The 16,261-nt window shown below is 42.3% G+C and overlaps 1 protein-coding gene across 1 annotated transcript in view; it reads right to left on the bottom strand.

Moving 5' to 3' along the window:
• The window catches only part of PTCHD1 (patched domain containing 1), a 63,778-nt gene that overhangs the window by 15,415 nt on the left and 32,102 nt on the right, over window positions 1–16,261 (bottom strand). The window contains exon 2 of the mRNA XM_004021962.5: window positions 10,130–10,790. Coding sequence (XP_004022011.3) covers window positions 10,130–10,790 — 661 coding nt within the window. The remainder of the gene's footprint in view (window positions 1–10,129; window positions 10,791–16,261) is intronic.

Raw genomic sequence — 16,261 nt, 5'->3', positions numbered from 1 at the left:
GCTTTGGTGCTGAGTCATTAAATGTGGTAAGAAAATAAAGATGCATAAAGCAGGATTAGAATTACTGGTATGGTAGGATTTAAATTAAATCTGTTTTGCAGCCCTTTTTACAGTGGGTATGTTTTATAATGACATTATCTGACCCTGACTCTTGTTGGAAAATACAGTAAGAATTCCTTTATTACCTTGGTATTGAATAATCTTAGAAGCTAATTGAGAAAAGGATTTTGAATTAACAGAGCTATTAGGTAAAAAGAGTAAGACTTTTGAGGGTCCTGAATGAAAATAATCAAACTCAAGGACTGTGGAAGTAGGCTCTTAGTGTGTCTCTTGAGTTCTGTTGCTGCATTTTTTTGAATACTGCTACAGAATTTTAATATTATAGCAAAAATTCAATACAATATTAAAAGAATATCATATCATATCAAAGATGTTTATATCAGGAAATCTCCTAATCAGCTGACTTTATTTTTTTTCAACTTTTTGGTTCATATTGGAGTATAACTGATTAACAGTGTTGTGATAGTATCAGGTGAACGGCAAAGGGACTCAGCCACATGGCTGCTGCATTTTAAATGCCTTGTCCTTCTGAGTCTGATCACTTTCCTTGCGCATGACATGTTCTTGGTTCTGGGGGCAGTTCCAGAAGATTCAGATTTTACTCATAGCGGCTTTTGGAAACTCTGCTTCTCCTTCATTCTTCTCAGGGGTGTGCCTGCATGACTTAGAGAGGCCAGAAGAGGAGGCCCTGAGAAAGAGTCTGTTTTACCTGATCATTCAGCCTTTGTTGCTAGTGGTTGCTGGCCCAGTGCCGAGGCCCCCACCATTACTTCTGATAGGCCAGACTCTTGTTTCTCAAGCCCACCTTCCCACTAGCAGATGCCTACACCCTCAACTCCAAATTCTAGTTGTGCACTGTCTTTAGAGAACTCTTTGGATTTCAGGGACAACTGGTAACACTTTACCTGGGCCTCCTCACTGAAGCTCAGTCAGTCAAGGGGGGAAGGCATACCAACATGGCTGCCAGTGCCTCCCAGGGAAGAATAGCCTGGAGTGCCTAGCTAGCACCAGACCTGATTCACAGCTGGGTACTTGTGTTGAAGAGGTTAGCCTGTTACCGTAATGGGGTAACTGTGGGGCTCCTGTTCTCTGGCCTGGACTCCAGGGAGACATGTTCCATAAGCTGTAGGACTTGAAGAATGCCCTGTTCCCCAAGAAGGCCTGCTCTGTCTGTCACCACAGCTGAATTCCCTTTGGTTTGACCTTCACGGGATTCTTTTAAATGCAACCCCCTGTGCAATAGTTGTCTATTGAAGCCACTTCCCTTTACTCAGGGGAGTGGGACAAAGAAGGGAGATGGGGAGGGAGGGCAGAGAACATCACAGGTAAGAGGATCTCACAGAGACTTAACTCCTTCACAGTGTTTCCTGCAGCCAGCCCTGGGCTTCATTTTGATATCCATGTCAGAAACTGGGCCAGTAGAAACCAAGGAAAGGCAGGGAGGAAAGATTTGAGGAGATTCTGTTCCTCTCCACTTTCTTCTCTCAGCAGCTGCCTCCCAGCACCCAGGGATCCTCCTCTCTTTTGGTCACTGTACTTAAAGCTGAAGAATTACCAGAGGGAACTGTTAAACTACACATACTGATGCTATCAAATTCTGAAGGTAAAGAAGACTTGAAAGCATTCAGTTAGTCTTTGAAAAGCACATTCAAGATGTTTGTTTCTGTTTTGGTTCAGTGCATGTCTGTATAGTTAAATGCATATGAACACGTCTATCAGTGTGCGTCAAGACATACACACACCAGTCCAAGTTCTAATTATTCATGAGTGACTGCTTTGTGGCAGCACAGGCTTTTAGCCAGGCCCTGGGATAAGGACAGTAGAGCTCTTCACTGGTGTTCAGACAGTTTGTACTAGGAATGCAATTTAAATTTTATTAGCAGTAGACTTTGGGATTTTCATCTAGTAAAATCAAATACTAAAGGGTTTAGGCTAATCAGTTTTATTCTTTTCCAAAGAATTTTCTATCTTTTTGTGCAGTTACCTTTCAGATTTTGGAGGCAATGAAAAGACAGCACAGATGATAAATAACACTAATGGTGGAAAATCCTCCAATCATTTAGAGTGAGTCTCAGGAATACTCACAAATTAAATAAAATCTCACTCTTACCCAGACTCTTTTCTGGGACCTGACTGAAGCCTTCAGGATTGTTTACAATCCACTGACCCAGGAATTGACAAATGAATAGTGTAGTGTTCACCTAACTTTACCCAGTAGATACACTTCTGGAAGGTTATTCATAAAGTCAATGATATTTTTAATGTATTTAATGGTTTTGCTATCAGAGGCAATCTGGGTGATTTGTTTATTTTTATTTTTTGTCAATGAATATCATAGGCAAATCAATCTACTTGGTACACTGGGATTTTGTAAGGCAGATTTTTCTTGAGGCCCAGAACCTCCTGCCTTCTCCAGCACACAGAGCCACAGCACAGAGGCTAATGCCTTTGGGCTCTCCTCACATTTTAATCCTTTAATCCTAGCAGGATTTCCTCATCCTGAGTTCCTACAAGTAAGGAATAACTGAGAAGATGGGGAGGGGAAATGGGATGGCTCTAAGTTTCAATGTGAAAACATTTAATATCAGGAGATAATAAAGCCATTTATAGCATGCCTGGGCAGTGCCAGATTTCCTATATGAAAATAAAATTACTACATTCTTCTAGAAAATCCATAGAGTATAATGAATGCATGAGCAAAATCTGCTTAAAACATATTTTATTCTTAGACAAGCTCCACTAAGTAGCTCATGTTTATAAAAAGCTTTTCCTTCCATGACATCCACATAAATTCATGGTTTTTTTTTTTAAAGAAATTTAAAGTGTGTATGTGTCTGGCTTGAGTAACATTTGTTTTTAGAGAGAAGTTCATTAATTGGGTTACATTTACACTTTTACTGTTATAAACATTTACTTTCTATGCTGAGTTGTTTGGTTTATCACAGCCTGTTTTGTCTCACAGTTAAGAATGAGAGTAAAGGTGTACTTTGCTTAAGCTAAGACAGATGCTCACATCAGGGCGAATACATACAGCTAAACTCTTTCTACTAGAGGCTTGTCGCATTTTGGTAATTCTAATCACAGCATTGACTTTTAATCTGAGAAATGATTTCCTTCACTCAAGAGCTGCAAATAAGAGTTCAGGAAATTAATAGCTGTTTTGTGTTTAAAGATAAAGTATTTATATTCTCTGTGTGTGTGTGTGCGCATGCACTATATAAAATCAGTGTGCACAACTGAAGCTCATAATATATGCTACGGTCATTGTGTGATATCTCTTCATACAGAAGACATATGTAGTATTTATATATGTGGCATATCTTATTCAAATACATTTTATATATTTACATATAAAATGTGTGAATATATACTATATAGTATAGAGAGAAATGTACTGAATTTCTCTTCAAACATTCAAACAATATGTATACATAATATGTTATAAACACATAAAATATATATACACAACATGGACTTATTATATATCACATTACATATAATATAGGTAATGTGATGTATAATATATATTATACACCCAGATTATACACACACACACACAGATATATGCACAAAATGACTAGTAGGTTGATGTGCAATTTATTTTACTGGTGAGGAAGAGAAATGTTAGTGTTGTTCCATCTACATTTTGGTTCATGGCTGGTGAAATAGTCTAGGTGAAATGCAGGGTTTCCTTGACAATGACTGTGAATCTGCTTGCATCATGAGCTACTGCAAATCCATCTGGTCAATACTACCTGGCCCCAGCAATGACTTTCAGAGATGTTAATCCAAATGCAACAACCAACTAGGTGTCCCTCCTTCTGTTTTTTTTTTTTTTTTTTTTTTTACCAGCTCAGTGTCCTTGATTACAGCTGTGATGCCTTCATGGAATCGGCCACCCCCTATTCCCTAGACTAGCTGGCTAGACCATCCAGAGGATGCCCAGGAGACCTGGGTCAGAGACGAATAGCCTTGCATTCCTCTGCCTGATTGTTCTCTGCCTCCCTGGACTTGTGCCCCTAGTCCCATTCTTGCCGTCCTTTGTGGTTAAGGATAGAACAATAAAACGTGTCTGATCCATCCCCTCAGACCTATTTCTCCCCATCCACCTTGTACTGTAGTATGACTGGTAGAAGATAAGAATAAAAAGATGAGAACTAGACACAAAGTAACACAATATCCTTTTAAATTAGTCCCACAGTGATCATAGAGCATCACAAAAAGGATATTTGGGGGAAAAAACACTTTGAAAATAGTATATGGAATTACTCTCTTATTTCAAATCAGATGTAAGCAACAATGGGAACAACAAAACACCTATAAATCAGTTTTTTTTTTTTTGCAGACACCATAGAACCTGTTAGTAATTTATACCTAAGCAGAGTATTTCCACAGCATTCTTAACATACTTTTACTCCATCATGTCGATTGTCATATTGTTGCAAGTAATGAACGTATACCATAATGTAGGAGATTGAATCTTAAGAAATTCCTGCTTTTGGACATCAAAAATAGCCAGATATTGGCACCAATTTTGTAGGTGAAGAATGGTTGAATATTGACAATTTTGTATTTGCTTTGAACTTTAAGAGTTCCAGTTTCTTAGAACTAAATTTCTTATGCTGGACCTTTTACCTTTTTGTAAGCCTGAGCTCTGTATACTGCACCACATTCTAGTTGGCAGCAAATAAAAACAATTTCTCAGAGAACTGAACCTTATCTTCTGGTTTCTGCTAAATACAGATAATCTTAGGATGTATACCTGAAGGAAGCCAAACATCCTTGCTATTAGTCTCTTCCTAGCATTTAATCAGAGAAGGCAATGGCACCCCACTCCAGCACTCTTGCCTGGAAAATCCCATGGATGGAGGAGCCTGGTGGGCTGTAGTCCATGGGGTCACTAAGAGTCGGACATGACTGAGCGACATCCCTTTCACTTTTCACTTTCATGCATTGGAGAAGGAAATGGCAACCCACTCCAGTGTTCTTGCCTGGAGAATCCCAGGGTGGGCTGCCGTCTATGGGGTCGCACAGAGTCGGACATGACTGAAGTGACTTAACAGCAGCAGCATTTAATCACATCCTTGCTTCTTTCCTATCCTTGAATTTGAATGGCCTGGCTGGATAATTTAGAAGGAAGAGGGAACCTTGGATCTGACATTAGACCTTCTCAAAATCCCAAACATTTTAAAGGGCTTGAAGAACATTTTTCTTAAAGAATATTTTTCATCTCATCTGATCTTGGAGGCTCTTGTATCTTAATAAATGCAAAGCCACCCTTATAAATTAGATTACCACATATAAACTAATATTCAAAATACCTTTCAGCACGACTTCAATTTTCCCCTTTTAGCTGTACAGAATATACATGAAACACCAAACCTACCAGATGAAGAAGGAAGAAAACCTTCCTTCTGTTCCCTTCTATATTCCCCAACATTCCATTCCTTTCCTGATTTGTGTCTAATCAGCAAAGCTGTGGAAATATTAAGCCTGTAAGGAGAGCTGGCATGTACAAAACCTGTGCCAATTTCTTAAATCATACCCAACTGCCAGGCAATGTTGTAAATCCTTATCCCTTAAAGGAAATTCCATAATAGATTAACATGATGAGTGTCAAATGTTTACAAATGGCAGTTCAAGTACCTCGATGCCTGGTGTTAATATAGTTTGGAAAGAAAAGATATTACTTTACACACAAAGGGTGTGGATGAAATAAGCTCCTCTCCAAAGTATAATAACTAAAAAATGTCAATGAGCATTTATGATACTGTAGACCTTTAAGAATTTCAGCTCTAAATAAACTGATCTGACTCATGGACAGGGGTTTTGGCAGAAGTAGGGCTGTCTAATATGCCTGACACTGATTAAAAACATTCTAAATCCTGATGTATCTATGCTTACATCATTGCCCAAATGATTCATCTGTGTAGGATATATTCTTATTGCCAGAGATGTCACGTATCGTCTTGGCTACAAACACACAGTCACATCCCATTATGGTGAACTCTCAGAGTTTATCCAAATCCTTTCCTATTCTGGAATTTTGTCAGGTTAATACGGTTTGACACACGTGGTCTTAAAATTTTCCATTCTAAATCTGCTGCCATTTTGGCATTTGGCTGGGTCTGGCCTTAAGTGACCGGCATCACACTGAGAATGTTTAGTTTGTTGAATTTTAAATCTATAATTGTGTATCACATTATAGACCTATTGTCGGCCAAGGAAATTTCATCTGGAAAGGACTAAGAGATTTTTTTTCTAAGATACCTTTCCTCCTAAAAGAAGCCATATATTTTTTAGTTTTATTTGACTGTATATTAATACCACAGAAAATCAAGAAGTTTTGCTTAAATCTGCTTAGTTTAAGCATAACCATTTGATGCTATAGACGGGCAAATTTAGAAGCTGGATAAGTTTAGTGAGCCACACGCTGCAAAACCCTTAGCACTGCATTTCTTCTTGGTCATTTGAAATATTTATTGGCATTTTAGGACTGGTCATCAAAAAAACAGAAACATTGGTACCGAACACAACATTTATGTACGTGCTCTTGCTTAGATTTCATTTTACAATCAAATCTGAGAATGATGAGTTTATCTGAGAAATACAGAAGGGCAGCCATCCTAAATCCAGGTGCTGCTGGCTTTACGAGCATATTAAGCACCCATTACATGGTGCAAAGTATTTATTGCAAATGGGCCTTAGCTACTAAAACACGTCGCTTCCTTTCATGTTGTGACTAAGTAATTTGAGATCTCTTTGAACTGAAAATGTACAGAAAGGTTGTCTACTGACTGTCAGCAGGGAAAACTGCCATCAAATCAATGCATGTGACATTCCTCGCAAATTATAAACAAGGGTTTTTGGGCACTGCAGCGCTTGGTCTCTTTTGCTACAGATGCTAGGTTTTTCTGAGTTGAATTAATGTGAAATTCACTGATACTAGGTCTTGGTGAAGTTGTGGCACTACTCTTTCTGAATTTGTCTTTTAAAGATGCTCCTTGGCTAGCAGCATCTTTCCATCTCTTCCATCCCATCCCTCCCCATACCAGTACTGTCTGGTGTATTCCTTTTTGCATTCAGTTTTGCTTACAATATTTAAAACTTCTTTAAAAAGGACAAAAATAAATTTTAAGAGATTTGAAATACTGTGATTTCTTTTACTTAATAAAATTCAAGATGTCTTGAATATTTAATTTCATTTTTACTTCCAATGAAATTGATTTTTAGTGAAATTATGGGGAGAAGTTTTAACGTTACTGTTGTATTTTGCTTAAAAATTAATTTTAAGAAGCTCTAAATATTGTAGTTTTACTGAATGCAATTAGTTTTTAGGAAGTTTTAAATGTTGTACCCTTCTTTGAGCTCACGATAATTACTTAGTGAAGCTGCTCAGTCGTGTCCGACTCTGTGCGACCCCATGGACTGTAGCCTACCAGGCTCCTCTGTCCATGGGATTTTCCAGGCAATAGTCCTGGAGTGGATTGCCATTTCCTTCTCCAGAGGATCTTCCCAACCCAGGGATCGAACCCGGGTCTCCCGCATTGTAGACAGACACTTTACCGTCTGAGCCACCAGGGAAGTCACTCAGTAATTACTTAAGAGTGTCAAAAACCAGGAATGATACTTCTTTTTCTAGCCCTAACATCTTTTTTCCTCACTTAAGAACCTGTCTCCTTTCAGTTTCCTGTGAACCCTTATCCCTGTTTATCTTCCTCCCACAGAAACAATCACAGCAAAAAACACTGTATTTTTAAAATGAAAAGCTAAAAAAAAACAAAAAACAAAAAACCACACACCCCAAGCATGTGACTAATCATGAGCAAAACATCTTAATTTAAATCTTGACTCAACCCTCTGTGGAAGCTACTCACAGCCACTCCTTACTCAGGCTGCAAGGAACCGCCCTGTATTCCACCATTGACCCACATCATCTTGAGGTTATTTTAAAGAGGCAAGTTATGCTGCCATCTTAGCAGACTGATTTCAGGAGGAAGTATAGAAGCCTCCTCCTCTGCTGTGTTCGGCAGAGATGAGTAAACTGATCTGGTAAATTCACATCTCTCTCAGTCTCCACACAGTGCCCCACTTTTCCACAAAAGCTACTAGTATATGTTTATTGCTTGGGTCTCAGTTCCTGCAGCTGCTGCTGCTGCTGCTAAGTCGCTTCAGTTGTGTCCGACTCTGTGTGACCCCATAGATGCCAGCCCACCAGGCTCCCCCGTCCCTGGGATTCTCTAGGCAAGAACACTGGAGTGGGTTGCCATTCCTTCTCCAATGCATGAAGGTGAAAAGTGAAAGTGAAGTTGCTCAGTCGTGTCCGACTCTTAGCGACCCCATGGACTGCAGCCTACCAGGCTCCTCCGTCCATGGGATTTTCCAGGCAAGAGTACTGGAGTGCTTTGCCATTACCTTCTCCACAGTTCCTGCAGAGCATGGAGTAAAAGTGAAAGTGAAACTGGCTCAGTTGTGTCCAACTCTTTGTGACCCCATGGACTGTAGCCTGCCAGGCATCTCCATCCATGGAATTCTCCAGGCCAGAATAACTCAGGGATCAAACCCAGGTTTCCCGCATTGCAGGCTGATTCTTTACTGGCTGAGCCACCAGGGAAGTCCAGAATACTGGAGTTGGTAGCCTATCCCTTCTCCAACAGATCTTCCCGACCCAGGCATTGAACTGAGGTCTCCTGCATTGCAGGCGAATTCTTTACCAGCTGAGCTACCAGAGCAGAGCATGGAGGGCAGCACATAATTCTGTGGCCCCACCAGCCCCTGTGTATTATCATTTAACCATCATGCAGTTAAGATGTCCTGAGTAAATTCCTTTTTTTCCTACTACCTCTAAACGGGGCATCAGGCATACTAATGAACTCAATCAGAGTTATTTCTCAGCCAGTTAGAAATGCCACTTCATTTGTCATGTCAGTATCTGATTCCAAATGACATTTTAATTTTGCTAAAGGAATTGATGAGAAGTTGCCAAAGAAGAGGGAGAAGCTAAGTGTTTGGGTCCTTGGCCCATGAGAAACTCGGTACCAGGCTTGCTGGACCTCTGCCATCATCAATATCAGATGGACAGAGCAACTGACATTATATTATGAGCACTATGGCTTTACATATACCAGAATCTCCATGAGGAAATTTCTGCAGCCCCCAAGAGACTACATAATAGGATTCATTTTAAAATATTCTCCTGAGTTCATAGCAAAGACAAGAAAAAGTTACCTTCCTATTTATGTCTAGCTTGTTGCCTTCAGAGTTGTTGTCTACTGACCATATCCTTCCGTGTGATGTTCGCATCCACCCTGCCCATCGGGTAGGGAAACCAAGGGCTGGTGGACACTGTTGGTGCCCCACTCGTGGCCCTCCAAGTCCTCGTTCTTGAGCTCACAGAAGCCTTCTTACTCCAAATACTGGTAACCTGAGAGATTTCTCCAGCTTCAGGAATGTGATCAGTCTTTCCCAGGAAGTGCTAGGGAGCTAATGACCTAGGGGAGAACCCTCAATGAATCATACATAGGGTTTCTGGGTCCATACTGCAGCTTAAAGAGTCCTCACCCCTCAAGGACACCTCTGAGGTCTCTCCAAGGTCCCCAGTGGGGCTGAACCACAGATGCCCACAGTGGTAACCTGCTGATTAACATACCTCAGATTGTCTTCCTTCCCCGTCTCATGTCCCTGCTTCCAGGTTGTGGTCTCCCGGGCTAACCTCCCCAATAAACTATTTGTATCCAGATCCTTGTCTCAGGGTCTGCTCCTGGGGAAGCCCGACCTAAAACACTGGTACACAGAGATTAATATCTGCTGAATTTAAATTAATATCTACAGCTACTTCATGGAGGTCCAGGACTAGAAGCCAGGGCTTTGGGCTTCTGGCACATCAACCAGATAAGGTTGCTTCTTGAGACCCAGCACCACCTTACAGAATTTGTCCCAGGGCTTCTGGACTAAAGGAAGATGCTATAAATGAAACAAAATTGTTAGACAGCTGCTCCTAGCCTTTCAGGAACCCTGTCACCACCACAAGAAGGAGGAAATAGAAGGAAAAAAAAAGGACAATAATTACCTAGCATGACGAAAGGGACTCCCAGGAAGGTGGAATTGTATTTCCCACCAGTCAGATTGATGATCCCAGCCGCAGTGAGGGTGGCGAGGCTTATGGTCACCAGCCCGAGCAGGCCCAGCCAGGGTTTGCTGCGGACGCAGTCTTGCATGGAGCAGCAGAGGATGGCCATGGTGACCACCAGGATCAGGCTGGTGACCAGGTAACGTTCTGATACACGGCTGGTCTTCTGGAAGTCTTCCCTCAGCGAGGAGGATGTGTAAGGGTACATTTTGACTTTGCTGTTAGATTTCTGGAACAGTCGGACGGTGTCACAGAAGCTGGACTCCCACCTCTCCGCCACCATGTCGTTGAGACTGTTGATGGACTGCAGGTAGTAGGTGAGCTGGACGGCCTCTGCGGATTTCACTCGATCCTTGCTGTGCACAGTGACGCCTCCCAGCTGGTGCCCATTATAAACTGCCCTCCCATCTTTTAAGTGAGTGATCGGGTACGTGATAGCAAAATTGGTCCGGTTGGTGGCCCGAGCATTCTTTAGCTCCTCTAGGACATGCACGATGTCATCCACAATGCAAGTCTTATCATTATTCAGGATACAGATGTGAGCAAATGTGTAATTAAATCCAGGCCTTGGAACCTGGATCCTGGTCACAGCAGCATGCAACTATGGGGAAAAAAATGAAAGTCAGTGTTGATGACCAAAAATAAGACATTCCTAACTGACAGCTCTGTGGACCCAAAGGTCTCTATTTTTTTTGTAGGGGAAGGGAAAGGGAGTCACTCATGCCATCTCCAAGCTAAAGAGTTCAAATGAAATGTTAGGACCTTACATCAGAACTGAGTAGTAAGGATGTAGGACACCCATCTGACTCGAGGGCCTCCTAGTGTGGTCCCTGGACCAGCAGCATCAGCACCACCTGGGGACTTGTCAGAAATGAAAATTCCCAGGCCCCATCTCAGATCTGGTAAGTCACACTCTCTGGGGTGGGGCCTAGGAATCTGGGTTTTCACAAGCCCTCCAAGGGAGGCCGATACAAAAGTTGGAGAAGCACAGCATTATTTCTCCATGTTGTGTTCTTTAAGTGTGATTCAGTGGGTCTGTAACTATCTGAGAATCTCAACAGGTCTACCATTCAGTCTCCTCCTTGAAAATATAATGGCAAAAGTGAATTAAAGCACAAGTCCAAGCACAGAGGTCCTATGTAGGCCCATCCCTTGTGGCTGATTTGGAGGGCAGTGAAATGTTTTCCCCATGCAGTGCAATCACTTTGAGGCATACAAGACAAGCAGTTCACCTTGAGGATCCTCATAGTCCTGCTTCTACAGGAAGGGAGCTGTAGTTGCAGAGCTTGGCTGGGGTACAGGGCAGTCATGCTAAGGAAGTGCAGCAGGATTTATTCTGTAAAGCTTGCCCCAAGTCAAACATGCCATGCCCTGGTTCTGTATGCCTGTGATCCAGGTGCCCGTGGGAATACAGACACTCATGTAACATCACCTACTACATACCAGGCACAGTTCCATGCCCTTCCTACAGATTATGTCATTTAATCCTTACAAGAAACTGCAGTAGGTACAAGTACCCGCCTTGTGTTACAAATGAGGAAACTGAGGCACAGAGAGGCCAAGTCACCTGCCCAAAGTTGCACAGAGCTGGGCTGCCCCAGGCAGTCTGGCTCTAATACTTGTCCTCCTAGCTCCTCACCAGACACCTCCAGGTTGGCAATGCCAGCAGCTGGATAAATCCTGATTTGGGGCTTTCACCACCTCACCCCTAAGAAATTACAAGTGCTCCATCAAGTTCAGATATGTAGGAACATGTGTATTCTGTGGTCTAAGGTGAGAAAGTAAGGCCTTCTCCCTGTGAAATGAGGCCAGTTTCCAAAATGAGGCCAGTGGTGGCCGTGAGAATTACATGAGCACACCTAGGACCATGCCGAGTGCAGAGCACTCTCCTGAGTAGAGCTGGCCATTGTTCCACACCTGGTGAGTGGAGAACACTCCCCACAGAAAGCGAATGAAAGCCTCACACCCAGAGTTGCCATACTGTTGCTGCACCATTGTGATTCATAACCTTCTGAGTGTCTCCATGACCCTGATAGATTTGCTTGGAAATCTGCTGTAGCTGGTTTATTTGCCAAGACATTTTGCTGTGCATGCCTGTGGCAGGGTGAATGGGATATTGATTATGGTTTTAGAAAATGTCTGAGGGGCACCAGCTATCAAAGTCCTTTAATTTGTGCAGAGCATGAGTTGTTAATCCTAATTCTCAGTGTCTCCTCCCTCACATCTCCTCATAGGCCACAACCCTGAGGTTCAGGAAACACTTCACTGTATTACATTTGGCTGAAATATTCTGAGGCCTTTCCTACACACACACACACACACACACACACACACACACACACACACACACACACAGAGTTGATGTCCCAGAGATACCTAGGAGACTGTTTTCACCAAACTCTAACCATATACTAAATTTTTGTTTTGATGCTTTGGGATTGATGAGGAGCAGAATGACTCAAATGGTTTTAAACATTGAGAGTGTGTTTAGACACACCAAGAGTGTGTTCTAAGCTTGGTCCAGTGAGTTTTGATTAAAAGAACTCCTAACTAAAAAAGAAAATTCCCAAATATGAAAGGTTACTGAGGAGGAGGGAAGAACCAAGAGGAATTTAGTGACAAGAGGGAGTTAAAAGAAAGACTTTGGGGGAAAGATTCAGAATATGCTAGAAAAGGAGTGGTATTGAAAGCATGCATATGTGTAATATTTAGTGCATTGTTTGTTCCCATGAACGGTCTAATAAATCTCCCTTGGAGTGATTACTAAATATGTCAAGAGAAAAAGATTGCCAAATAAGATGGTGTTAAGCCACAGGGCTGAACCCAATTATAGCAAGGGGATATTTTCCATCCATTCTCTGAGGCGACCATGCCACGCTAGGTGGGGAGTTGTAAACCATTTAGTGATCTGGCAGCTCTGGGACCCCTGGGACCACAGACCAAAGAAAGCAGACACGCTGTTAACCCCTGTATCACCAGCACATAGGAGGGAGGCTTGGAAAATGAGAACCTCAGTGAAATTAGAGAGGGGAGGTTTCTTAACTCTCAGTACCAAAGCTTCTGTGGGGTTCACCTGCTTTGAATTTCTGAAGGTCAGGTGGGTAGAACATGTGGCACTCTCGCTTCTCAGTGGCAGGGACATGCTGGGTGACAAAGCAGCCAGAGACGGGGTGTTGGCTGAAGCCACCCACCTGGCAGGGGGCGTCTGCGTGATTCTCCTGGGGGTAAGAGGGGAGTGGATAGTGGGAGGCTTGGGAAAGGAGAGTGGAGATTCCCTCCTGGGACTTCTGGAGTGTGTGTGGCTCTTCCCAGAGCCATGGGCAGACACACTGCACATGCTACTTGGACTTCTTCCTGTATAGTGTTTTAGAATGCCCAGATTTACTTTCCTAAAGGAGCCCCACTCAGGACAGCAGACACATTAGTAGATGATCTTAGTCCATTCACAGGGGAGAATAGAAACCAGAGATCACAGCTATGTGTTGTCGTCATTGGTCTATACTTACTTTAAATTTCTGTACCGGAAAAGAAAAGCAAGATAAAAATGATGACAAGTTAGCTTACAGTGACTTCATCTTAGCCTTTAAATAAAATTTTGCTCTTAGGGGCAGAAGAGGGAAAGAAAGATAGGAAAACATCAAAGCATGATAGTGAAATGGTTACAACACACTTCAGTCTACAGAATGGACAGTCTCAGTTGCTGCAAGCTTATTATTAGTTACAGATGCTTGGAAAAGAAAAGGAGAGGGAAACATCATGATGTAACAGTCCTGACCCTTAATATAGTCTGGATCTGTCATGTGGCTCAACATAGAATCCGTTTCTATAACTCTGTATAAGTTTTTAGATTATTCACTCAACACACATTCAATAAGTACTCATCAAATCTACTCTGTTGTCAATAATAGGATAAATTCCATGAATTTAGGGTGCTCACACTTACATATGGGAAATCACATAAAAGATCTGATGTCCAAAACAAAGGAATGATCCTAACAATAGACAATGCTGATCACTCTAGCAAAGCATAATCCAGTGTCAGTCTTGATCACAATATGTTTATTGTAATTTGCTGCCAAAGAGGCCAGTGTTTGTACATGTGTGTGCTCAGTTGCGTCTGACTCTTGTGATCCTATGAACTGTAGCCCACTGGGCTCCTCTGTCCATGGGATTTCCCAGGGAAGAATAGTGGAGTGGGTTGCCATTTTCTTCTTCAGGGGATCTTCCCAACCCAGGGATCAAACCCGTATATACTGCATTGGCAGGCGGATTCTTTAGCACTGAGCCACCTGGGAAGCCCCTCAAAGAGGCCAGACTGAATGTTAAATTGAGATTCATTCTAAGGCTCTGTTTAAATTGTTATATTCTTTGCTCTCATTACCCTTCAGGTTAAGAATGATGATAGTAATAGTAACTAGTCTGCTTAGTACTGTCTATACAGTTTTCAAATTTTATTAAATACAAGACTCTATGGAAATGGTTAAATCATTATTTTCATGTTATAACTGGAGCAACTGAGGCCTAGAGAATCTAGACCAGGACAGCTTTAGAACTTTAGTAAGGTTGAAGAGGATGTGGGGAAGAATGAAGAATTGTCTGCCCACCTGGTTCACATGACCCGCCTTGATGTGACTGAGCTGCGGGGCAGCTGCACCTGGGTTTATGGGGTCCATTGAGAGAGACCAGAAATAATCCAAAGAGCCAACTTCATGTTTAGGCAGCAACCGAATGTGGTGATGTGAACAAGTAATGAAGGATGGGTTTGAACTTACTGACTTTGCTTATTCTCCATCCAGCCTCTTCAGTTGCCAAAGAAAACTTTTAAAACAGACTTACCAAGCAAAGAGACTGTGGGGCATAATGGAATTCAGTAATAAGTTTTGAGTTGAAATCTGGCTTTTGCTGCTGAGATAGGAATGTCAGAGACCCTAGGAATGTCACTCTACTTCATATCTCAGATTTTTCAGTAAAAAACGGAGGTTGGTCCCACTAATCTCTGAGGACAGACCGTTTGGTTCTAACATGACATAATTCTAAGATGAGTGACATCCACAAAGTATACAATCAGATCCTCAGCAAGAGAAAGTTAACTCCATAAATATCAATTTGAGATTTATTACAGCTGCTTGAAGTATGCTTTTTTAACACACTGAAGTACTTTTTAGGTCAATGACAGATCTGATAGTAGATGAAACCCAGAAAGAAAACCACATGGTAGGGAAAAATAGGTTTACTGGAGAGAAAAAAAAAAAATTCCCTCCTCTGAGTGATTTCCCGGGCTGGGGAGGCACTGACTCTTATAATCCCCTTCTGCCAGAGCCTGGGACAAAGCCAGTGTGGGCTGCTGGGCACGACAGGCCAGAGTCTCATTTCCTCTCTGCCTCTCCTTGGCACAGGCAGATCTTCCTCAGAAGACAGCAGGGGCACCTTGTCGAGGAGAGTACAGAGGGATCCGGGAGGAAGTGTCTGCTCCTGAGTGGTAATTAACATAGGAAAAATACCTGTGGGTTCAGAAGAGCTCTTCTGACACCTTCCAGCTTTTTTTGTATTTGTTTCATGTTGAAAAGGGGGGACAGACAAAGGTGGAAGGCCATCCTGCCAGGCAGGGCAATTAACACCCTCTGCTGTCCCCCAGAAAGCTCAGCTGCACTGAGGCTGTGAGGAGGGTACAGGTCCCCAGGGGTATCAGTCTGGTGACACCACCTTTATGGGCTCCCTTCCTTTCCCTATCTTACCTTGCTGCTCCCTCCTTTTGCTACTCCCAAATAAGCTGCTCATGGGAAAATAGTTGAAAAGGGGAAATTGTTGGTTTGCTTGACTAACCTAACCTATATTATTTGCCCCCAAATACTTCCTTCGAAGTGACACAAGATCAAAATTGCTTCAGAATGCTTTCAAGGAATATCAGGATTTCACCCCCAAGTGAAGCATTTTATTCACTGAACCCCTCCACATTCCATGCCTTGATCAAGGTTGATATTCTGCCCCTGTTAAGGGAGTAGGAACAGACTGGCAAGGTGTTCTCCCCCAGGACACAAGAAAACACCTTGAAGTGGATGGGTCTGGTCGCTG

Source organism: Ovis aries, chromosome X, assembly GCF_016772045.2.
Source record: "Ovis aries strain OAR_USU_Benz2616 breed Rambouillet chromosome X, ARS-UI_Ramb_v3.0, whole genome shotgun sequence".
Lineage (NCBI taxonomy): Eukaryota > Metazoa > Chordata > Mammalia > Artiodactyla > Bovidae > Ovis > Ovis aries.
Note: the sequence above shows the minus strand (reverse complement) of the source record. Positions and strands in the feature narration are given on the sequence as shown.